The following is a 25,603-nucleotide window of genomic DNA, read 5'->3' as shown; positions in this document are numbered from 1 at the left end:
ACTAAGAAAGCATGTAATAGATATACGTTTTTGCCAACATTTTAGTCATGCTGATAATTTAGAGGCCTTAGAAATTTCCATATCACATATTATCCAGCAGATTTTTTAGTGTTAAGTACAATTACAAAGCAGGGTGTTATTATTGTTTTGGAACTCATGATTGATCTAAACGTTGTTCAATATCCATCTACTTCCAGAAAAAGAGAGCTTTTTGAATCTTCAATCTAATTGGAAACGATTGTTTTCTGCGCATGTGAACAAAATTCTACTATTAGCATTAGTAATGAAAAGTCAGTTGAAATTTCAAAGAACTTGTTTTATTAAATAAAACAAATGATAAAGAGGAAGTTAAATAAGTTGCACACAGTACAAAAGCTATATATATATATATATATATATATATATATATAAAACACAACTACATTATAAATATACATCACGGACACTTTGTAAAATTACAGCGATCCATAAAAAGTAGTGCCATCGTTTTAGCTTTCTTGTATAGACTTATATACACATCTTTCATATAAACAAAATAGAAAATATCCAATACATCACAGCTCATCTAAAAACATATGTACAATGCTCGTGTTCGTTCAGGACTAATTTCTGACGTAACTACTGAACTTGGTGGGGAGATTGTCCACTGGGTAAACGGTTGGGCCCGTTTTCATCGTCGGGGGTCCATTTGAAAGAATCCAGTTGCATTGCTGTGTTAGCTCGACTAAAAAGATCTTGAGTAACACTTTGGCAAATTCTTTGCCCACACACATCCTGGAACCGCCTCCAAAGGGGATGTAGTTAAACCTGGAGCCGTCCTCCAGGCCTTTGCTCATGAACCTCTCTGGCTGGAACTCATCTTTGTTAGGAAACACCTCAGCAACGTCATGTGTGTCGCAAATGCTGTAGATGACATTCCATCCTTTCGGTATCTGGTAACCCTGAATGAAAATTAAAGATCATTTGGTGTTAAAGAATGATTTACACCATGGAAGAACATTTAGAAGCAGTCTATAATATTATTGACCAAGCCTTAAAGTTGAACTTACATTGAGCTCAAAGGTTTTGAGTGCCACTCTGAAGCCTCCAGGCACAGGGGGGTTGATTCTGAGAGTTTCTTTAATCACACATCCAGTGTACTTCAGTTGTTCCAACATCTCCATACTTAATGTCTTTCCAGGTGAATACATGCCCATTTCAACCTGCCAATGAAAATGTGTCAATTAGCCCACACATTGGTTTAAATGTGCCATCAAACTGAGAAGAACGTTTTGGATCATACCTTCTCCTGAATCTCCTCTCGAACTTTCTGCACCACTTCTGAATTCAGACCCAAGAACATCACCAGTGAGGTTGCAGTGCTGGCGGTGGTCTCGTGACCCCCAAACAGAAGCTCAGTAGCTGCTTCTTTCATTGCCTGAGGGAAACACACACTTCATTATTGCCGTTCCCTGACTGGATGTCACTTACTTACTAATATCTGATAAGTCTAATGAGAAATAGTTACCTGCAAACTGAAGGGCTCATCACTTCTCCTGCTGTTCTCAATCAACAGCTGAAGAGCATCTTTGTGTTTTTGCTCGTTTTCGTTGTCATCATCTTGAATTTTCTTCCTGATGTTCTCCTCAATTTTGGAATGAATGAAATTGCGTGCTCTCAGACCCTGCCAAATAAATTACAGGTTGTTATTTTCTCGAGTTTATTTCACAATACCGAAAATGCATCTCCAGACTGTCATTTTACAGTAACTCACCCTGTACAAGCCACTGAAGGGAACATCAATTGGCAGGGAGAACAAGTTTTTTATCATTTCCTCAAAGGCTTCCACCAGTTCCTGCTCATCTGTCTTTATTTGCTCAGGCTCGAAACCAAGCAGGATTCTCATGGCTATACGAAACATGAGTCGTTTCATCTCTGGGTAAACCAGCACACATGGATCTCTTTGCAGCCAGTCTTGAATGGCACTCTTCACCTCCTCCTGGATAACTGGAATGTAGTGCTCAAGAGCATCTCTTGAGAATGCTCTCATAATGGCCTAAACAGAACATTATACAAATAAAAATAAAATCAGTGCATCTTCTCAAAATTTTTCCATATTTTCATATGCAAAGAATGAATCTGGGGTTTACTGGACAGTTTAAGATTTAAGACAGTGTAACACTCAGAACTTCTTGGCTAACTTTTGAAGATTTCTCACATATTCCATTGTTTCATTGAAGAAAATCTCAAGTGCCTCAAAACCTTTCAAATGTAATGGCTTCACAAGAGAAGCCACTGGCAAACTGACAATGTTCTTGCATAAGTTCTTCAGAGAACATTGTTATAATATTGGAAGAAATATTATAACAGAACATTGGATGAATGTAGTCTAATATACAAAACAACCACACACACACACACACACAAAATAGCATCCTTACCTTTTTCTTGTTTTTGTGTTGAGTGCCATGAACATTGGAGAGCGTGTCAGAGCCCAGTATGGTTCTCACTGATGCTGGCCACTGAACAGAAACCAGCTTGTGTTCGCCCAACAGAATCTGCCTCACGTTATCAGCCCCCATCACCCTGACAGTCGGGTTACCAAAGAGGTGCGTTTTGTAGATGCAGCCGTATTTCTGGCGCTTCATCCTTAGGAACTTTCTTCTCTGTGTGTAAAGACAACGCGTTATTTTTGGCACAAATATTCCGATCGCACATTTTTCTCCACATGCATCCGTTATTAAAACACAACAAAACATTAGAGTGCATCAAATTTAGCTACCATATGTGCATGTGCATATGTGCAGAACTTGTGCATATGGCAATAAAAGTGCACGCGTACCTGGAGGATCAGCTGGAGCGTCTCTCCGATGAAGGGTAAGCCCATGGTCCCTGGCGGCAGGGGACTTCCACAGTTCGGATCGACCCGGCGAATCAATAACATCTCCCACAACTTAACTGCGGCGAGAAAGAGCAAAACGGGGAGCACGATGGTGCAGAGAAAGGTGACTATAAGCGTGTATAGCCCCATGCTGAAGCGCGCAAAGATTACAAATTAGCTTCTGGAGAGGAGACGCGTCTTTACGCACTGACTGAAGGCGTCCTCGCTGGTGCGCCTTTATATATCCATTGCGCGCAGGTCTCCTCCTGTTACCTTCCTCAGATAAATTAGTTCACACAAAGTTCATCTTTAATTGTGGTGTCATCTCGCCCCGCCCACAGGGCAGAAGCTGCTCCAAACTCTGAACCATTTGTTATAGGCGCATTTTAATACCACCTCCTGTAGAAGGCAGACAATCCAGAGATTTCACTTTGAAAAGGTGTTAATTCCCCCGACACAAAAGGAAGTATCCGAGGCTCTTTTGTTGCCAATATTCCCGTCGTTTACACTCATTACTCAGGGCTTGAGTGGCATCAGAAATGCCGTAGAGGATTAAATTGAGGAGCTTAACTGTGAAGCTCTACTTTTACATTTTAAATCCCTTAAATGTCCCTCTTTTTGTCTTTCTTTGGCGTGGGGGTCTTTAAAATGCCATTACAGAGTTTAGAAAGCTTATCTACGCATGTACAGTATGTGTATATATATATATATATATATATATATATATATATATATATATATATATATATATATATATATATATATATATATATGGAATGGAAAAATAGTTTTATAAAAAAGAATTAGGTAGAATATTTCTTATTTATAATAGTTACATTTTTACTGTTTTTATATTTATATAGACACCTATAGATGATTTGCTATGAAAATACATAGAGTTGATTTGAGTCATTATTACCAGGAATTGATCCCAATATCAATATAAATTATAATTCAGTAGTGAAAATCTGTGAACACTGTATACAATATATCAACCTAGACATGTTTAAGTTGTTGTGGTCAGTGATTGAAATAAGTTTGGACAGTTTTCAGGGCTGTGTTGCTGGATCTCGTCTCACATTAGACTTTAACTTGAAACCGTGCCATAGCTGTTATGCCCTGTTTTCATGTGGAGCAGAGTGTGCAGTAATATCATAAATATGGTCATTGTCTCGCTGCGGGTTCAAACTCGGGTCAGCTTAAGAAGTGACGGAGCAGAGCAAGGTTACCGGTACATGAAGAGCAAACACCCACAGTCTGAATTACTGTTTTTACGACAGCCATAACGTGGAAAAAACAAACTGGCAAGTCAGTCATTTAAAGAGACAGGATGGCTCCAAATTTTTCCCTCTCTTTATTCTTTGATGTGTGTCTGCCCTGCATTTCACCTTTCATCCTGTGTGATGGGATGGGGAAAACTCACGCGTGACATATCTACCTTTGAGGGGTATTTTACGCATGTGTCTATGTAAGCAGCACATTCATATGTTAACCCATTACACGACCGTTGCCATATTTATTCTTCGACATGACCCGACCATGCCAAATGCCCCAAGGGAACCTTCAAACTTGGCCTTATTTGTGAATTTGTGCAATTATGAGACTTGTTTTCCCTCGTCAGAGTCATAGCAGTGTGTGAAATGCTTTGATGAACCTAATAAACTCTTTCAACCTGAGTCAACAGCAATGCAACCTGAAGTTCAAGGATATTTCACCGAAGAATGCTTGTATAAATTCTTCCTATTTATAGCTCTCAAATAGTTTTTTTTATTTTTATTATTGGTATGTGTTTTTTCCCCCCGAATAAATCCAATGTAAACTGTTATATCACCCAGTTGTATTTTAATCCACTGGCAACATTTGTGACCAAATCTTTCTGTAATGTATTTTACAAAAAGAATTGTCAACTGTAAATGAAATGATTTTATATCAAAATATTAAGATGAAAGATGTGATACAGGCTATGTCATCATCAATGGAATCATAAAACATATCAATACATATGCAATATACACAAAATTTTTAAAAGCTCTATTAATAATTTATTAATAAGTCTTGTAGAAAACATGAACACAATTTATTTAAACTATTTTTTTCCAAATTCTTGTTGCAAATGTGCAATATTCATAAATTATTAACAGGAAGAAAAAAAAAAAACATTAAAAGCAAACAATAATGATAATAATTATTTAAAAATATTGTAAATAGAAATATATGAAAAAGATTACAGTTGGTGGCATAATGCAATGGATATGTCCATAGATGTAAAAATGTGATGATTTAGCTGAGCTGAGAATGCTTATTGTGGAATTAAAACTGACAATAAAAACTGAACAACTGAATTGAATCTTCCCGTTCACTTTGCACTGATTGTTATATGTAGCTAAATCATGTTGTAAGAGCTTTAATTACTAAAATTAGTTCAAAGGGAGTTGCCTAAACGCAATGCATCCCTGCTGTCCGCTATTTATTTCTCACATAGATGCTTACTTACTAATTTTGGAGAGCAATATATTCTGAGTCATCGTTGACCATACAAGACACGTATGAGCTGTAATACCCAGCGCTGTGTTTGTATTGGTCTCAGTGCTCGTTCCCGGGCGCTGGTGACCCGCTGGTGACCCTACAGCGCGGACCCTGACATCTCTGTGAACTCTGGGCGCAAAGCTCGCCAAGTTCACTGTCCATCAAATAACGAGATACACAGCCTGAGCTGCAGTAATTATGCACACTGCCATCTATTCTGCGCTGTCCTTCACAGAAATTAAATCAAGGCATCATTAAAGCCACTTACAGTAATGTTCTAATTGGGTCAAGAGATAAACAGCCTTTCACTGGTGCGCGCGAGAGAGTTTTAATTGGAGCCTCGGATGTAGATCAACGCTTTTATCACAGTTTCATCCTCATCATCTGCCTATATTAAGATATAGGTTACAGAGAAGAATCTGTTTTAAAAATGGCCGTGAAAAGTAGCCTGCAAGCTTTACAATTATGCCAATTGTTCAACTTCTTAAATGAATTTGTAAGCAGTTTTCATGACGCGGGTTAACTGCTTTCGCGCTACCCACATTGTCTTTTGTTGCAAACTATTCAGTCACCCATTTGAGAGACACTTTTGTGATAAACATGTAAGTTTAAATGTTTAGTAAAGAGGCAAATAACGCAGTTTTGTCGAAGTTCAGAACGGAACAGAAGTTCTCAAGCAGCGTATTGTTGTTATTTTTACCTCTCAGGCGAACGCGACTCCTCCGCGAGCCTCTAGCCTAGTGCGCCCTTACTTCTTATCTAACTTTTGAAAATGTACTTTACATATAATTATACGGGAAAAAAGTTAAGGACAAAGTCTAATTAGGGGCGTCACATCCCCCTATCCCGACATATAATTCGCACTTTTGATGAAAAGGAATCGTTTTCGATTACCATGTATAAAAACGTCTCTACACTCTGGGTAAAATACTTTATATACCCTGTGATCATATCAAATGATTAATTGTCAGCAGGTATTTCAGAAATTATATGGGTCTAGCCTTACCCGCGCATCTATACCTTGTTTGCCGTGTAGCATACGCAGTTTGCCGGAGCTACTTTGCTGTTGTTGTTTACTCGCATAAAATGACCCACATTAGTGACACGTGGCACAGCTATAGGTAGTGAATTTGTCTTTGATTTATGAGTTTACATGACATATAGACCCGCGAACGCAGTTTGAACCGTGAGCACCGCAGGAGGGGGTCACGAGAGCACAGCCAAACAGTTCACTAAAGGGTCAGACTGAAGACTGACTTTAAACTATATAACCTCCAGCCTCTGGAGCCTCATTCCGTCTTTTATTTGCATTTTAAAATACTGCTGCTATTAAAGGCTCTTTCCTTGCCAGACAAAACAAAACGACTAGATTGCAGAATATATAAAATATTCCTGTGCCACTAATAGTTAAAAATAGTTTTTTTTTCGGTTTTAGAGTGGCTTTGAACTCTCCTTCTGTATTAAAAAAGGAGAAGAATTTCAATTAAATACTGACTTCTTTAATTTTGTAATTGGTGGTTATTTTATGTACTTTATATTAACTTATATTTATTTAATAAAGTCTGAATATGTAGAAGTAATTCTGAATATATAGCTATAAGAAGTGAATCTGTATAGTTATATTTCGTAAACAAATAATTGTATAAGATTAAATATATAAATGTAAATCATTGATATAAATGCATATAAAATGAGAAAATATGTATAAATCCTGAATATACTGTATACATGTAAATATGGATATACAGTATATTGTCTACATCTCAATATAACTATATCTTTATTATAAGGCATAGCAATAGACTTTTTATTATACCTGTACATGGTTATCAATGTAAATATTTTACTATATTAATTATTATAAGTGCATCTCACTAATCTTAGCCAAGCCAAGAGTATTTTCCCATTTACTTTTTAAAAGGCTGGCTGTGGTGCCAAAAGGTCCTCACAGTCTGAAAATGCTAATGGACATTTTTTCTACAGAGTTCAGCATGGCTGAGAGGGCTAGGGAAATTGCTAACAATATCATATGTTTACAAATAATGATTAGAGTGAATAGAAATATTTGCAGCAGCATTTAATATGTAGTAATACTTAAAATAATTTATTTATAAATCTGATTATATATTTACATTAAAATTATATATTCAGATTTACCTCTATTCATTCAGATTTATGACTATATATTCAAATTTACATTTATATATTCAGACCTATTACTATATATTCAGACTTATATTGTCAGACTTATAAGTATATATCTAGATTTACTTCTATATATTTAGACATAATATACTCAGGCTTATAACTATATATTCAAAATTCACATTTATATATTCAGACTTAACTATTCAGAATTATAAGTATATATTCAGATTGACTTCTATATATTCAGTTATATATATATATAGAATTATATGTATATATTAAGATTTACTTTTCAGATTTATAACTATATATTCAGAATTATAGGTATACATTCATATATACTTCTATATTTTCAGACTTATAACTATACATGATAGATGAGCATAAGAAACTCCTGTAAAAAAAAAAAAAAAAATCATTTTGATCCCAAATCGTGTGTTTGTATATATATATATAGAGAGAGAGAGAGAGAGAGAGAGAGAGAGAGAGGAGAGAGAGAGAGAGAGAGAGATAAAGGGTACTCGATGAGCAGCAAAAGCAATGGATGAAGGAATGGGGTAAAATGTTGCTTTTAACATTTCATTTGACATAAAGAATCAAACAGAGTTTCATATCACAAAAAGAAATCTGGTTTTCATTTGAAACATCTTTATTTAATGGACACAGTTGTCCAAAGTGTCCAAAGTTGTTAAAGCGTCCCGTTTGATGCACTAATGCAGGGCCCAGAGCTGCCGGACCACCTCCATCCAGATTGTCCACATTCATTGATGACAGACTGGACCTAGCGGATTGTTTGCCAATATATCCTTCAAGAGAACATCCCAACTGGAATATTGGTGAAATGAAGTTTAGAAATATCAGCTATCATCTGTTCAAAAATAACCATGACTTTAAATGCAATAAAACAATTAAATGTAAAATTAAAACCATTGCATTGAATAAGATAATCAACCGGAAAGAAGTTTTACATAGCTTGTTATCTTAATTTCATTAAAAAAAAAGTATATGTATATGTGTATATATATATATATATATGTGTGTGTGTGTGTGTGTGTATATTAATATACATATATATACACACACACACACACACACACACACACATATATGTGTACGTACACACACACACAGGTACATATATATATACATATACTTTTTTTTAATGAAATTAAGATACCGAACTATGTTTAGGAGTTTAATTGTATAGAGTAGCAATGCTGTAAAGACATTCGAAGGAAAAAAACAAACAAACAAGTGATCAAGATGTATTTTTGGTGGAATTTTATTTAAGCACACAAATAAAAATAGGTGGACCTTGATAACAACTGAAGTCGCTTGGGTTAGTGTAACTCCAGGCAATGCCAGTTTTTGGATATTGTGACTCTGTCTGCCTTACTTAAATGTTGAAAATCTGAGTGACACTTTACAGTAACTTTCATTTTTAATTTTAACATTCCTTAGTGCCTAAGAGATCATTAGTTCATCTGAATGTAAAGGAACTACTGATTTATTAACCACATCTTTAAAGCATAAGAGTTATTTTAAAGTGAGACCAATATTAGTGTTGTTATAACTATAAGACAACAGAAAACTGAAATATGGGAACATCCTCAGATGACACATTTTATCTTTACATTCCATTTTTTCCCCATTTTACATTTTTTTAATGGTATATACAGTGGTACTTTAAATAAATAAGCATAGAGTTTCTTGTTAAAATGCAAACTTAAATAATTTTCAGTGCAAAATGCCTTCTCAAAATTTTTTTAAGAAACAAAATAAAACCATGTGGATAAAGATATTAATCTGGGTTCTTTCTACGTCTGAAGCTGGACAAATTATTGCTTATTTATTTTCATCTAAAAATTATATTCTAACGCATCTGAACCCAAAGCTTTCATTTAACCCTGAGAAAAAAAAAGAAGAAATATTCCATGGTTGCATCGTTCAGTGAATGCAGCTCACACTTTTAGATTCTTTCAATAAAAAAGTGCTGTTTGTGCACATGAGTTGGAACAACGTAAAAGAAAAAACGATGCATTCTCATGCAAATGTTTAGCATTTATAGATTACCTAATTTGAGTCAACTTCAACTCAAGGCAGACCAATGGGAAGCGTGATTCAATAGCATTGTTAAATATATGTAAAATTATTTACAATAAAAACTTCATCCATGTTACACCAGGGAGAATTTCATACAGGATGCAATTCGACCATCAGCATTACCAGTCACATACACACCGCCGCTCTCTCAAGTGTAGTGTTAGGAGTCATTGCACTTTCACAACGTACAAAACATAATTCTCAACCTTTAAAAATACATTACAAAAAATTACTGCATAACTTCATCTGTTGACTTTTTTTTCTCTTCATTTTTGCACTATATTTACATTATTAAGCTACAGCGGTGAATATTTTGGCAGAAGACATGGAGGATGCAGTACTTTGAGAGTAGTTACCTTACAGCCAGTTATTGGATTTCAAAAAAAGGGCCAAAGCAAGAAATATAACACAGTTTGTAAGTAACATCGTCAACCCCAGCCCAGTGTTTGGAGTTCATGTGGATGACTCTAGGAATGCTGGGACATTCCATTCACCAGACTTCTGAGCTGCTTCACCACCGTCTCGATCAATTTCTGCTTGTCACGGTCGTTCTTCCTGAACTGGGTGAAGATGTTGTTCTTTTTACTTGTGTCTTTCATTCTGGAAAAGCAAAATGAGGGGATTATATTACAGTCGAATATATGAAGGAAATATCAGAGTATATTATTATTATTATTTTCCACATTTTAGAATAATAGTAATGTCATCTAAAACAACGAAGTTATACAACAACGTGAATTATTTAGTGATTAAAATGAAACCTACTGTATCATGAACCATTGTTATTTAAAAAACACAAATACTATTAGTTTTTGTTCATATTTTGAATCAGATTTAAATTTGTAGTAAAATTAAAATAAATGTACAATTTCAGTATAGTTTCTATTAAGTTTTAGTCTATTTAGTTTTAGTTATTTTAGTACGTCAACTAAGTTAAATATTAACTAATATTTGTCTTTTTTGGACCACAACCCCTTTTGGTGATGCTAATGATACAGAAATAACACACTTCTCTTTTAAACTCATATGTAAAAATTCTAGTATAAATGCATATTTTTCTCATATATATGCACCCCAAACACATTTAAATTCATTATCAAAAAAGATTTTTTCAGTGCAGTAAAAATCATGAATTAGTAATGATATAGTGATCGGTGACCTATGCATCATATAATAACTAAATTATTCACATTATATTATTATTCATCCTCTCTGTACAGTATGCATGCTGCAATGGGTGTCGGATTAATAAATGATGATGAAATAAACAATATTACACATGAAGTTATTCATGCAGCATTTCACATTACTATGGAGAGAGAGAAATCCTTATTGGATCTACGTACCCTCTGTTGACCCTGGCATTAGTAAGTAGGAAAAAGGAAAAAAGGATGACGATTATATTTTAGGTTAAAAAACACATCAGAGCTCCACTGTTCAAATCACTTCATCATTTGTTCACTTATGTTTAAGATTCTGTTGTTGAAACTAATGAGCCATCAGCTGCCTTCTAAGGCATCCTCAAAACCATCATGGTTATAAAAGTAACAGTTTAAAGCACTCTAATGATTTCAGCTAAGTTTGATATATAAGCATTTCTTCACTGAGCTGAAGGAAAGAGTAAAAACACTACATACTTTTCTAAAAGTGCTAGCGCAGTGGAGGGGTTCACCCGCAGGTACTTTGAGGTGGGCTGTCCGTAGTCTGCTAGGTACGTGGACCAATCCCACACCATGAACAGATCTAGAAGCTGAATGAATTAGAAAAACAGAACAGCGTCAAAACCAGAACCTTAAAACGTAACGTCTATAATCTTAGAACTTGAACCAGAACCAACAGAATAGGTTATAACACACTGAAAAAGAATACAATGAATGTAATGGCCAGTTGTTTTGATTTAACATACATTTTTACATTTTAAAGAGAAAAACGTGAACACCACAATATAATAATTAGGGCCACCACAAGAATTTCCAAGGACTGTATATAATTATACATTTGCAAAGATTCTTAAATATAATTTTACAGAGAATGCAAACATAATTCAAGCCAAAGAAATATATCACAGCTGAGAATAAGGCCTGGTCAGGATTATTATACTTAAAGTACACTAAAACTAAAGCCATAAAACATTTTCATTAATTGAAATAAAGGAATTTGGTCTAAAATAAAAATGCATTTTTTCCCAAATGTATTTCAACTAATGGCCAAAGCTAAATTTCTCGTTTTCCGTTAAATAACTAAAACTTAAATAATATACATATTTTTTTTAGAATTCTTGTTCATATATATATGTGTGTGTGTGTGTGTGTGTGTGTGTGTATATATATACATACACACACACACACACACACACACACACACATGTATATGTAGATAGATAGATACTAAAATAACATCGTTCTGGGAAATTCCCACATTTTTTTACTTTTTTGATAAGAACCCCAATCATAAGAAACAAACAATATTCAAGGTCCAAAAAAAAAAAAAGAGAGAAAGTTGTTAGTTGCCCAAAGAGAAGTGTGTGAGGTCATACACTAATGGCTGGGGTTAGTACTAGGGCACTTGTTGGGGAGCTGGGAGCACTTTAAATGCAAAAGGAAGAGAAATCCCTCCGTGACCTCCAGATAACCCACAGAGGAGCTAATCCTGGCTCCACGGTGCTCTGGTCAGTAGGCACCCTGCCACTTTGCAACTCTGATTCAAAGCAAGGCTCTGGACACATTAAACTTAATTTGCTGGAGAAGGGCCAGACCACTCACCTCTATATATGCAAATCAATATCAATCAATGGGGGACAATTCCTGGATGGCTCGTTCATTATAGAGGGCCAGGAGAGGAGGGTTCGGGGGCTAATAGCACTTCACACCTAATATGTGGTCCGTATTGAGGAGGTCTGTTTTTCAGACCGCTATTTAGTGCTGTTTGCTGCTCCTGCTGGGCTGTGACAATATTGCTGCTAAACACACCAAGACCCTGCGGAGCATCATGGGCAACAAGATTGTGCTTGTAAATGTCAATATTTGCAGACCTTGGGCCAGGGCGATACAGCTTAATCAATTATCCAAAATAGATTTAAATGTCATTCGTGGTATAGATATAGATGATATAAAGTCATGCATTTCCTGAATAACCATCCAATGACTAGTTTGGAGTGTTATGAATTAGATCTTGATGGATATTTGATAAAAGGTGGGATCCTAAAGTCCCAGACCACCCTGAAAATATCAAAGGAATATCTTAGATTCTATAAGTCACTATTTAGAAATCCTATACATTACTTGTGCCTTTATTTAAGATTATTATAATCCCAGTCACTGCATTTCTCCTCCAGAATCTGACGAAATTCACAGTGAGGGGTTTTAAATTTCCATTAGGATGACAGTATTACGTTGACATTAAATACACCCTAAAATATACTATTATACATATTAATATTAATAGTACATGCTATTCAAAAGTAATTCTTTTTCCAGAAGGTAGGCATTAAATTGACCAAAAGTGACAAGAAACACATTTATATTTCAAATAAATGCTGTTCAATCAAATGCTCTATTCAAGGAATCTTAAAAGATATTTATGGTTTTCACAAATAAAAAAGATTAAGCAGAACTACTGTGTTTAACACTGATACTCAATAAGAAACATTTCTTGAGCCCCAGCATATTAGAGTGATTTCCAAAGGATTATGTGACACTGGAGACTGAAATAATTATTATTAATTAATGGCTTTAAATAGTGTTATTTTAAATGTTGTTGTTATTGCTATTTTTTGCAGAAAGTAGCTAGTTACTGGAAAAGCTTTAGTACTGTGAACAACTGATCTATTCTCGCGCTACTGAAAAAAGGAGTCAGGGTTAGGGGAGTCAGGTTAGCAGCATCGCTACTTTTAGATACTTATTCGCAATACTGGTGAAAGTGAAGAACACAGCTAAAATACATGGACATTTTAGTCTCTTTTAAGTGATATAAGCAATTGAATTTTTACCAGCACTGCACAGTATCACCTTGCAGACAAAAAGAACTTAAAACGTGCGTGATTGGCAAGGAGACTGACCTCTATATTTGGTGTCAGTACATGCTCAAAAAAAGCTAAAAAAATAGCAGTAGCCTGGCATCAACTTTGTGTCGGACTGCGATTAGACCTCTAGGGTAGATCTGCGTCATAATGGATGATGAGAAGGTTATCTACACTGGGGCTGGGGTGAATAGCTAAATTCTGATGGCCAGCACTCCACTGTCCTTATCTCTGACCTTGTCCGAGCGCACTCTGCCCGAATTGGAGCCAGAGCTCGCTGAGAGCACTTGAGAGAAGCTGTCAGCAAATCCTCCAAGAAACTAGGCAAGGATCAAAGCGGCGTCATGCTAATGGAAATCGAGAGGTCTTGGCGAGCGGCCGCAGTCGTGACATGCTGAAAGACGCCACCGCGACCGGAGCTTTCCCATGAACAGGTGGTGTATGTGATTCAGCACGTGGACTGAAATTGCAACCAAAATTACACCCAAAAATTACATTATGTCATCATTTACTTACCCTCATGTCATTACAAACTCTCTTATTAACATTTATATTTATATAATTTTTAAAGTGTATCATAAATTTAACATATTTATAATATTTTATATCATATTTAACTTTTATAATGCTTCTTTTAGCTTTTTGGAAAGCCATAGAAATTATATAGTTATACATTTTTCCTTTTGCTACTGAAGCAAACGTGAATGCAAAAAATACATTCGTTGTATTTTCTGTTAATCACTATATAAGTTCACTCAACTATGGTGACTTCCACTTTGGAGAACTTTGGAAATGTGAAAATGGTTCATTAGTGGCCCCTCCTTATAATGAATTTAAATAAGAGCTCATGGTGTCAAGATCCAAAAAAGCACCCAAAGCTATCATTAATGTTTTATAATAGAAATTGTGTACTATATTCCAAGGCCTCTGAAGTCATACAATAGCATTACGTGAGGAACAGACCCAAATGGCAATCAAAATTAGCTTATCTTGTAATCAAACACCATCGAAAACCAAAATCATATGGTCTCCTTTTATGATGCTTTTAAATATATTTTAAGAAGATATTTCATACTTTAAAGTGGAAGCCAATTATCACCAAACTGATTGGTTATCACACTAGAAGAAAAGTTCTCCAGAAGAAAGTAAGTCATAGGTCTGAAACGACATGAGGATTTTTACAGGGATGCACAATATATCTGCCACCATATCGATATCGGTATTGGCCGATAAATGTACATTTTTCTGTTATTGTTATCGAACCAATAAGAGAATTTGGCCGATATTATGTGTGATTTGAAGAGATGTTAAGCTCTCTGCTGAACATAAATATAGATATTAGAGGTATTAGAAACCAAAGGGATTTTAAACTGAGTGCTTTATACTCAACACCCTAATAATACTTCCTTATATGACATACCTTTGCAGAAGAAACCTTGACATGACCCCGTTTTTACACCTCAGGCCCAGATTAAAAGCTTAAACAAAAAACACAAAAAAAAACAGGACCAAATGAAGAAAGAGCTCCCACTGCGACTAAGTGATTTCCCCTCCTGAAGGTAATCGTGTTCAGGCTGGGATAATCCATTAGTGCCTGTGAATGCTGTATGTTCTCCACCCTTCCCCTCAGCTCACTCACAGCAACTGCGGATCAAGAACGGTCATGTCTGCAGAGAGGTCTGTACCTGTCGGAGGTCAATGAAGGCCAACTGCAGTGTGTCCCCCTGGAATCCTGGCACGGGCTCTGAACTGGCAAACACTGTCAAAGGAATAGGGAAATAATATTTAAAAAACAATTAGTTGGTGTGTGTTGATTAAAGCAAATCTACCAACAGCTATATGGGTGTTCAAAAGTTTGCAAAAAAGTAGCATATTTAGCAGTGGGTTTTTTTCTCTTCTTTAGCTAAAAAATATAAAAATAAAAACTTGCATTATACTTGAACTATATCACACACTAAAGCTACAAATAAGCCTGTTTGCTGTGATACTGAATTATACACTTTTGATTTACCTGGTAAAACTGAACTATCAAAGATGAACAAGGATAGAAATGGACCCAAAAATGAACATATTTGGAGCTAGAGCATTCATGTGAATTATAATTTAAAATAACTTATCTTCTATCTTCTATTTGAACATATTTATATTGTATTCCACAGACAACAGTTTCAAAACAGCATTTCCATTTTTAGTAGAACTATGAATGATATCCTCATATGAGTGGGTAATGCACGCAAATGACGAATGAATAACAATGAATGTTCAAATGGATAAGTGAGTAATGTTGCTCTAAACTGTCCCATACCAGCTCCTATCAGAACAGGTATGGATTTCCAAGAGCAGATGGCGTGTGGGTAATCAGGAATGTTTCTCGAAAGAGTGTAACTCTGATAACTGCTTCTGAGATCAGCTGATAATATCAGTAATACCTGCTGCATGAATCCATCTACCACAGAGTATATGACTGACATTCCTGTCTGTTCATTAGTGCATTAGTCAACCAGTTGTCTGGTTTATTAATTAATGATTTACAGCAGATAAGATGCATTCAATAAATGATTACTATTATTTTAGACTTTGCTTACAAAGCTCGTGCATGGCTTCAGAAGACTTCAAATAAAGGATATAGACCACCTTTATAGAGTACAGGGACTACACTATTAAAATCATAAATTTTAATGGTGAAAACTGTATAAATGACATTGTAAAAAGATTATTTTACTCTATATGGTGAAAATTAGTTTTTGGAAGTGAAAAAGAACAAATCATCTTATAATCTTCAGTTTAAAAACAAACTGATATTGTCAGATTTCCCTGTGGGATACTTCACATTTTTAGTTTTTCCTTGAAGTATTTTTTTTTGGGGAAGTCTGTGGCCAAGTGGTAAGAGAGTTTGACTACTATAACCCTAAGATTGTGGGTTCGAGTTTCGTTTTTTTTTGTATTTTGTAAGTGTATTAGTGATTAGTATTTCAGTGGGTTGATATATTAATATTATATCAGGTAATGAAATATATGTATGATTTACTTAAAATTGTAAGTTCAATTCGTAAAATCTACAGTACTTTTTATAGTAATGTTTTGGCAACCACAACTTTTTGTTATTGTAAACTTCAGTGAAAGAAGAGGGTGAGTAAATAATGACAAAAGCTTCATTACTGGGTGGACTACTGAAACTATTAAATTATCAAAGACGCACTACTCACGTTCACACTGTATGACATCCAGGTTAAACTGCTCAATGGCCCCCATGCTGATCTGTTTGAGCTCAGTATCCAGCAGCATCTGCATCAGTGATGTAGACAGGTGTTTACAGGCAGACATACACGCCGTCTGTGCCACCTTACCCTGAAAACGGCACACAAACACACCAACAAACTGTTAGTACAGGTGTCATCAGCTATGCACATGCCATGGCATCAGTGCTTTTCTATCTCAAAATCTTAATTAATTCAGAGTATGAACTTGAGGTTGACCGATATATCGGGCTGATATGTGTCATTTTTTAATATATCGGCATTAGCCGATATCCGTGTTTAAATTTAAAGATTTGATTTAAAGTCAGGCACGTCGGTGGGCAGCCCATGTTATTGGTGCGGTGGAAAGTGCTGCTGCTGCATGTGAAGAAAACCCCAAGCCAAATCTTTTAGAAGATTCAACAACAGTCCTGGGAGATAAAGGTAGTCAGAGAATTTCACTCTGTAAATGGGGTGAAGAAGTTGTCAGCTCTTATAAAAACTGCAGCGTGATTAAGGGCTCCGTTACTCCGCCTCGCCCACAGACAGCACCATGCTACGAGAGACAGCTGTCCTGGAGCTGCCCAGAACCGTGAATCACATTTGTTCGGAAGCATGGTTTGATGCAGACAATAGCCAGGTTTGCATCCAACTCATTTGCATTTAGGGATGTCAATATTCGATCATTTCCATGATCGATCGTAGTTTAAATTAATGATCAATTAATAACTTTAATGCTGAAAAATGTTACTGCTGCGGTATTATTATTATGTGCAAAAGCCACTTGGAAAAAAAGCTTTCTCACCCAAATTAAAGGGCTTTTAGTCTGAATAAAATGCTAGTAGCAGGACTGTGAAATGAATAGATGTGAATATGATCATTTGATTAAATGAAGAGAGCGCGCCATACGTTTGAGATCATTTTACTTTGTTGACTGTTTCCCATCAAGGAGACTGCTGAATGCGCCTCTTTAAATGGTTTTGTGGTGCTTGTTGTATTTTTCAACGCAACTGCAATGTTTTCAAATGACACTATGGTATTAAAAATGTTTTTATCCCAAACGTAACTGTGGCGCTTGTGGCTCTGCTGCGCAGTCAGTGAACTCCTTTTTTCAAATCAAACATTTAATGTAAGTATTATCAACAGTACTTTATTTGATCCTCTTCTGCAAAATTTCCGCTAGGCTATTTGTTTTAAAAAATCTGGAATTTACAGTGCAATAGATTAGTGTATGCGTGTGTGCATACGAGGTCGAGCGAGCGCAGGTTTGGCTAGATGTATTTGGAGGTTATTACTCCTGTCTCGTTCTGCGCATATCCAAATGTTTCCATATTCGCAATGTATCTGAATGTTAAACTATAATACTTTTTTATTTTTTTAATGTAAACAAGACGGAAAAGTTGATCCTCTTCACATGAGCAAAAAACATCCTTGGCATAACAGCAGAGTGGACCTCTGTATACTAGGGTCTATTTAAACTGACTAGTGTAACCTTTTATATGTTTGGTTGACTGTACTTTATTTTAATAATGAACAGACTGTGATTTAAGTTTGAAATTATATCGCACTTTAGATGTTCTGTGTAATTTATACCAAACACAAATGTTGCTGGTTGATAGTGTGTTTGCAGAACTACAGATAATTTATTTTTATATATTTTATTTTTTTATTATGCGTTTCCATTACCCTTCAAATTGCGCAAATTAAAACTGCGAACTGAAAATATGCCCAATGGAAACAAGAAAATTTCTCAAAAAATCCCATATATTGCAAAAAAAGGTTTTTATGGTTTTCAAGCAATCCGAAAAAGGAATATTTCGCAAAACTGCAATATAATTTTTTTTTTTTCCAAAAACAAACTGACTCCAATATTTTTTTTTCCACATCATGCTAAAGTTTTCAGACTGAGCCATTCACACTTCCAACAAAGGACTGATTATGGAATGGTTCTTTTGTATTGCAAACATGATACTTGACTCTGAACTGCTGCTAATCATTATTCTTTGGTCTATAATATTCTGACCATTGGGGCCCATCTCACACCTAGATTACCTACACTTCTTCATTTCATCGTTATTGAGTTTAGGGGATAGGTGCAAGCGTCATAATGTGTTTACATTAATCTACAACCCGCCTCCAGCAGAGCGGGGGTGTTGGAAAGTTTGTTAACAGTATACCGTTGCTCTGCCTTTTCGAACTGCTTTTTGCCCCGAACCGAAGAACGAAAACAAACTTTGTTTGAAGTATATCGGGGCCTTTACAGTGAAGCTGATTGTGGCCACTCTAGTCAACGCTTGTGTTTATACCAGCCGCAGCAAGCATTTTTCTGAAACGGCTCTCCACGCTGTTTCTGTAAACGCTGCTTACACCACCTTCGAATAAATATAGCCAAAATCTTTCAAAATCCCACCAAAATCCATTGACATGACTTATCGCGAGAGGAAAAAGTTATGTTTTAGTTGCATAACATTGGTTAATGGAAACGCTGTCATTTCGCAAAACTTTTTTATCAACATCATAATATAGCTTTGTTTGGTAATATAGCATAATATAGCTTTGTATGAGCAGCTCCATATTCAATTGATTTTTAAAAGATTAGCCTGGTTATTCTTTAAAAATTCCTCTTTTTTGTTCCACCGAGGACAGAAAAACACTGGGTTGGGAACAACATGAGGGTGAGTAAATGAATGAGTTGAAAACAAAGGTTTTCCATCGCTTGAAAATCCACCATCTGATGGATTTCAATTCAGACACAAACACACAAAAACATCTAGTCTCATATCCACAGCAGTCGTTCATGCAAGCCGACACACTCAAAATGAGAAGAGTTGTAAAGACCAGTCAAATCCGGCAATACCAGATGCCAAACACACATAAAACTCATGCAACAGCTGCTCCACCAGTACATGCTGATAACTAGCAAAGAAATGAATAAACGGTTCCATTTAATTATTCTATCCAAAGCAAAAAATGCAAAAAAAGCTCTTCACAAAAACGACCCCCGTTATTCTCATATTATCAGTGATGATATCCATTAGACACCTCACACAATAAACAAGACTAAATATTTCACTTGTATTATTTTGATGTGTAAGCAACATAAAACACTCAAGCACATAACCAATTCTGGTATCATAATTAAAAAACACAAACGACAATCAATTCAGAATGCAATGACATTATTCTATATTTCTAGATATATAAAAACATTTTCAAAATCAGGAATATAAAAGCAGGTCCTCTTAAAATTCATCACATTTAAAACTTTTAGACCAAAAATGGTAAAATAATAAACACACTTAAAAGATGCTTATATTAATGCAAATATTTTGCACAAGGTTATTATATTTAATAAAAAAAAAACTTAAACGATAGGAATAATACATATTTCATTTAGTTTTATTAATGTAGAATGAAAACTAAAACCCAAATCAGAAAAAGCTTTATAAAACAAATAAAAATGCCAAAAACACACAATAACTAAAACCTCAACTAAAATTAAATTGGAAATGGGAAATATAAACATTAAAACTAATTCAAAATATTAATAACAGGTATAACAGTATCTCTATGACATTAAAATAACTCTGATGTGAAGTGGATTATTGGACCAATGAGATTTGACTATGGGCCGAATCCAGCACAACAGCCGAATTAAAAAATGTGGGCTAAATTGCTATTATATTTTAAAACCCTTTTTTGTGCTTTTATCTCTTTAAACAACAAATACCATTTTTATGGCCTGTTTACAAAAAATCAACATACATTTAAAGGGGGGGGGGGGGTGAAATGCTATTTCATGCATACTGAGTTTTTTACACTGTTAAAGAGTTAGATTCCCATGCTAAACATGGACAAAGTTTCAAAAATTAAGTTGTACGTTTGAAGGAGTATTTCTGTTCCAAAAATACTCCTTCCGGTTTGTCACAAGTTTCGAAAAGTTTTTTTTCGAGTATGGCTCTGTGTGACGTTAGATGGAGCGGAATTTCCTTATATGGATCCTAAGGGCACTTCTCCCGGAAGAGCGCGCGCTCCCGTATAGCAGAGCAGAGAGAGGCTGAGCACACTGATCAGAGCGAGAGCGTCGCAAAATGTCACAAAAGGAGTGTGTTTTTGGTTGCCAGGGCAAGACAACCCTGGACAGATTACCAAAGAAAAAACAGCATTAAGGGACCAGTGGATGGAGTTTATTTTACAGAGCATCAACGGAGTTGCGCAAGTGTTTGTGTTTGTTCCCTGAATTTCGAAAATGCTTGTTTTACAAACAAGGCCCGACGGATTTTCGTATCGTTTATTTCTTAAGGATGATGCAATCCCAATGAAAAAGGGTCACAATCGTGTGTTGGAACCGCAGGCGGTGAGTAAAACTGCTTAAAATATCTCTGCCTCCTTGTTAGTGCGTCCCCTCCCATGCCAGAGACCAGGGTTCGAGCCCCGCTCGGAGCGAGTCGTTGTTGCTGCTGCTCTCGTTCAGTTTCAGCCTCGGGATCTGATTCTGGATCATAAATAAACGTCTGAATCTGACTGTTAGCGATGGTTTGTTTTGGGTGATGGTTTTTTCCTCACGGTAATGTCACAGCTTCCAAACGCTCTCAACGCAAAAGCCTACTGGCGCTCGTGATTCTTTAGCTCCGCCCACACTTCACGCCTCCAGGCGCTCGTGTTTTTCCGGGAAAAATCGGTACAGACTATATTTCTCTTATGAATATAATAAAACTAAAGACTTTTTGGAGTTATGAAGGATGCAGTACTACTCTATAGGTACTCAAGATTAACAGGATATTGAGTGAAAACGAGCATTTCACCCCCCCCCCCCCCCTTTAATGAATTGGTGCAAAGTGAGTTAGCTGCGCTAACATATAGATTATGAAACTTCTGAGTAAACTTGACATATAATGATATCTAGCTGTCCTGATGGTGTAGTAGGTTAGAATGTGTCATTATGCAGGAATAATAAAGCAGCATTCTGAATTGAGAGACACTCAATGTGTCTACCTCCATTTAAAGAGGTAGATCAACAAAAACAATTTGTCCATAAAGTCAAAGTAAATGAGGTTCTGAACCCCATTTACATTCATTTTATGGCTAAAAATACTCATTCAATTTATTTTGTGTTCCAAAGAAAGAAAGAAAGAAAAGTTTTTGGATTTCAATTAAATTTTTTGGGTGAACTGTTCCCTTTAAATGCTGTGACTAGTGCTAGTGAATCTCAAGTAAGAACGGCACAAATGTTCTGCAGATACTTGTATGAGCATCAAACAATAATGGGCAAAATCAAGCAAATCAGGGGCAGCATGCAAATCGATCTGGATTACATTCTGCAATGCACGTGAAAAGGGAAGCAAAACAAGGCTTGCAGCAAGTCCACATAACTGACATGAACATGCAGGTTTAATGTATTTTTTTAATTTTTTATTATGACAATTTTTCTCTTCCTCCTCTAGGGTTCGAAAAAGGTCTACTTACCGACATTGCAGCATGATCTTTGTTGTTATTCTGATCGGAAACCCCAAGAAAATAAAACACGGAAAGGGAAAGAAAGTATAGCGATAATAAATGGACAGACAAAGGAAAATCAGAAAAGCCAAGCATGCCTGGCAGAAAATTATGGAAGCATATGGGTAGCATTATTCAATTTGGGATGTAATATGCAAAATGACAATGCAATATGTAAAATGGCAATGCATTTCTGTATTTACATTTACATTTTCCAATACATTTGTGCAACGTTTGGTGCAAAATGAAAATGAAAATTAAATTACATAATTTTCATTTGCCATTTACTACACCAGTTTTAATATTTAAAATGAATATTAATTTTAACGCTTTATAAGTTGCAAAATTAAAATGAAAATGTATTACAGAAATGATTAGATATGTCTAACATGTTAAAGCAAAAACTGTGGCAAAATGATCATTTAAATGCTATTTTTCTTAAATGCATTAACACTCACAGTCAAGACACTTAAGATTACATTTTCATTCGGTGTCCCGCAATGAATGTAGCAAAATTCAATGTGCACATTGAAAATGCATTCCGAGCCGATCACGTGTCCCCGCCCTCGCGCCACGTCAATCATTGTGTGAACAAGGCGGGGCTTACAGAAGGTCAGAGACTCAAAGCTCAAGGAGCGGATTCAAGTGAGACAAGATGGACAAGACAGTTGGTCCGTGTATGTTTTGATCATTTCGGTTTATGGCTTCAATATTTCATTCGCACTTGTGGGCGGAGCTGAAACGCTGCTTTCATCTGATTGGTCGAATCGGATCGGTTTTCATCTGACAGCCTTCAGCTCGGTCTTGTCATTCTTTCAGGCAAAATAAGAGTCAGTGCGAGTGAAGCACTGAAATGTCTGAAACCACCGCTCACTGTTAATTAGCATAATATTTGAATCAGATGTATCTGGGCACATAATTCGTGCTGCTGAGACCTGCAAATTATTTTCTAGGTTGTAGTATTGTATGGATATTGTCCCACTGATAAATACAGTGCAAATAGTTCTGTCCCTTTGGATAACAGTGAAGTGGAAATAAAAATCAACAATAGACTGAACAGTTCCATGTCTGTAACATTTACCACTCTCATCTTTTAAGTCATAAGGCACTAGGTATGTGTGTGTGTGTGTGTGTGTGTGTGTGTGTGTGACATTAATAAATAATTGTAAAAATGAATATAGTTACATTTCTAAATAAAAATAGTAAAATTAGCTCTATGCTGCTCAGTGCTCATGTAGCCTACCCCAGAGCGCCCTCTCGCGGCTGTAGACGGTAATGTTTTCTCTTGGTCCTGAATAAATGCAACTTATAGTCCAGTGAGATTTATATATGTTTTTTTCCTCGTCATGACGTATTTTTGGACTGATGTAACTTATACCGAAAAATACAGGTAACATTATTATTATTATTTATTATGAGAGTAATTGACACAGACTAGAACTTTAATGTTTCACCCAATTCAGCTCAGATCTTCAGACTCGTCTGACTAGTGTTGCTTGTATTACTGGCCAGACTTACCTTCCCAAAAAATCCTATTTCATTTTATTTCATAAATTTAACTATATTTATTTCCACTTCACTGTTATCCAAAGGGACAGAACTATTTGCACTGTTTTTATCAGTGGGACAATATTCATACAATACTACAACCTAGAAATAATTTGCAGGTCTCAGCAGCACGAATTATGTGCCCAGATACATCTGATTCAAATATTATGCTAATTAACAGTGAGCGTAGTTTCAGACATTACAGTGCTTCACTCGCACTGACTCTTATTCTGCCTGAAAGAATGACAAGACCGAGCTGAAGGCTGTCAGATGAAAACCGATCCGATTCGACCAATCAGATGAAAGCAGCGTTTCAGCTCCGCCCACAAATCCGAATGAAATATTGAAGCCATAAACCGAAATGATCAAAACATACACGGGCCAACTGTCTTGTCCATCTTGTCTCACTTGAATCCGCTCCTTGAGCTTTGAGTCTCTGACCTTCTGTAAGCCCCGCCTTGTTCACACAATGATTGACGTGGCGCGAGGGCGGGGACACGTGATCGGCTCGGAATGCATTTTCAATGTGCACATTGAATTTTGCTACATTCAATGCGGGACACCGAATGAAAATGTAATCTTAAGTGTCTTGACTGTGAGTGTTAATGCAATTAAGAAAAATAGCATTTAAATGATCATTTTGCCACAGTTTTTGCTTTAACATGTTAGACATATCTAATCATTTCTGTAATACATTTTCATTTTAATTTTGCAACTTATAAAGCGTAAAAATTAATATTCATTTTAAATATTAAAACTGGTGTAGTAAATGGCAAATTAAAATTATGTAATTTAATTTTCATTTTCATTTTGCACCAAACGTTGCACAAATGTATTGGAAAATGTAAATGTAAATACAGAAATGCATTGCCATTTTACATATTGCATTGTCATTTTGCATATTACATCCCAAATTGAATAATGCTACCCATATGCTTCCATAGAAAATAAACCAAGGAATACATTCACTTAGAGGAAAGATGTCACTTTTGTTGAGAAACCAAAGCATATCCAACTTAAACTGGAGGTTAAAGTAATATTTTTAAGAGGACAGGGCAGCTGAAGAGAAACACAAGCAAGCTGTATCGTTCTCAGCAAATGGATGGGCTGGGAGTTGTCTGTGTTGATTATGTGCAGGAATAGTCAGGTTTTTGATTGGTTTTGGAAACGGACGTGGTATGTTTCTGTAGTGACACCTATAACACCAAACACGACATTCCTGTGCATTTATACACTGATTTACACCTAGTATCAAACAGTGGAAAGTCAAAAGAGGGGCATAAACTAGAAAAGGTTTTGAACTTACACCCAGGTATGAACATCTAAACACCTATAAATGCAACACTGACTGACGCCACACATGCAATAACAAACATTACATGAACTCATGGGTGAAGACTGGCCACAAATTCACGGCAAGACTGCATATGAATAGGATGGTATGAAACTTACTGGAAGGTGTGTGAAGACCTGGAAGGTGCTACGCAGGAAGTTAATGAGGTCCATGAGGTAGCCGCTGGCCCTGCCGTCCGATTCTGCCATGCCCCATTCATAATCAGCCAGCTGAATGAATTCATCAATCTTCTGGTTGAGTTTGGTGTATATTTCTCCTTCGGCTGCATGTCTAGCATCCTAAAAATAGGAAACCATGCATTCAAAAATTTCCTC

At 35.9% G+C, this 25,603-nt stretch overlaps 2 protein-coding genes across 7 annotated transcripts in view; both read right to left on the bottom strand.

Annotated features, from left to right (window-relative positions):
* Positions 1–394: 394 nt before the first annotated feature.
* LOC113111922 (cytochrome P450 26A1) lies at positions 395–3,127 on the bottom strand. Its single transcript, XM_026277138.1, has 7 exons — positions 2,822–3,127; positions 2,421–2,645; positions 1,754–2,035; positions 1,508–1,663; positions 1,283–1,417; positions 1,050–1,202; positions 395–941 (listed from the first exon to the last, which is right to left on the bottom strand). Exons 1-7 carry the CDS (start codon positions 3,008–3,010, stop codon positions 603–605), a joined length of 1,479 nt encoding a protein of 492 aa, XP_026132923.1. The 5' UTR covers positions 3,011–3,127; the 3' UTR covers positions 395–602.
* A 5,665-nt stretch (positions 3,128–8,792) lies between these two features.
* LOC113111920 (exocyst complex component 6-like) overlaps positions 8,793–25,603 on the bottom strand; it is a 68,501-nt gene continuing 51,690 nt past the window's right edge. For 2 of the 6 annotated variants that reach the window (XM_026277134.1, XM_026277132.1), the window contains exons 18-24: positions 25,388–25,567; positions 22,358–22,387; positions 16,862–17,003; positions 15,341–15,414; positions 11,275–11,387; positions 10,984–10,995; positions 8,793–10,237 (exon numbers count right to left, since the gene is read on the bottom strand). In XM_026277134.1, coding sequence (XP_026132919.1) covers positions 10,105–10,237; positions 10,984–10,995; positions 11,275–11,387; positions 15,341–15,414; positions 16,862–17,003; positions 22,358–22,387; positions 25,388–25,567 — 684 coding nt within the window. In that variant the 3' untranslated portion in view covers positions 8,793–10,104. Of the gene's footprint in view, positions 10,238–10,983; positions 10,996–11,274; positions 11,388–15,340; positions 15,415–16,853; positions 17,004–22,357; positions 22,388–25,387; positions 25,568–25,603 lie in introns of those variants that run through there. The other 4 variants (XM_026277133.1, XM_026277135.1, XM_026277136.1 and 1 more) reach the window with 4 other exon arrangements.

This window comes from Carassius auratus, chromosome 12 (genome assembly GCF_003368295.1).
Source record: "Carassius auratus strain Wakin chromosome 12, ASM336829v1, whole genome shotgun sequence".
Lineage (NCBI taxonomy): Eukaryota > Metazoa > Chordata > Actinopteri > Cypriniformes > Cyprinidae > Carassius > Carassius auratus.
The sequence above is the reverse complement of the archived record's forward strand: the minus strand, read 5'-3'. Positions and strand labels throughout refer to the sequence as shown.

What these genes read in the sequence shown, in the direction of transcription:
- LOC113111922 (XM_026277138.1), bottom strand. Translation starts at nt 3,010, where the DNA reads ATGGGGCTATACACGCTTATAGTCACCTTTCTCTGCACCATCGTGCTC. An exon ending in CCTTCAGTGGCTTGTACAGG is followed by an intron (nt 1,664 to 1,753) that starts GTGAGTTACTGT and finishes TTTATTTGGCAG; the next exon opens with GGTCTGAGAGCACGCAATTT. An exon ending in TCAAAACCTTTGAGCTCAAT is followed by an intron (nt 942 to 1,049) that starts GTAAGTTCAACT and finishes ATTTTCATTCAG; the next exon opens with GGTTACCAGATACCGAAAGG.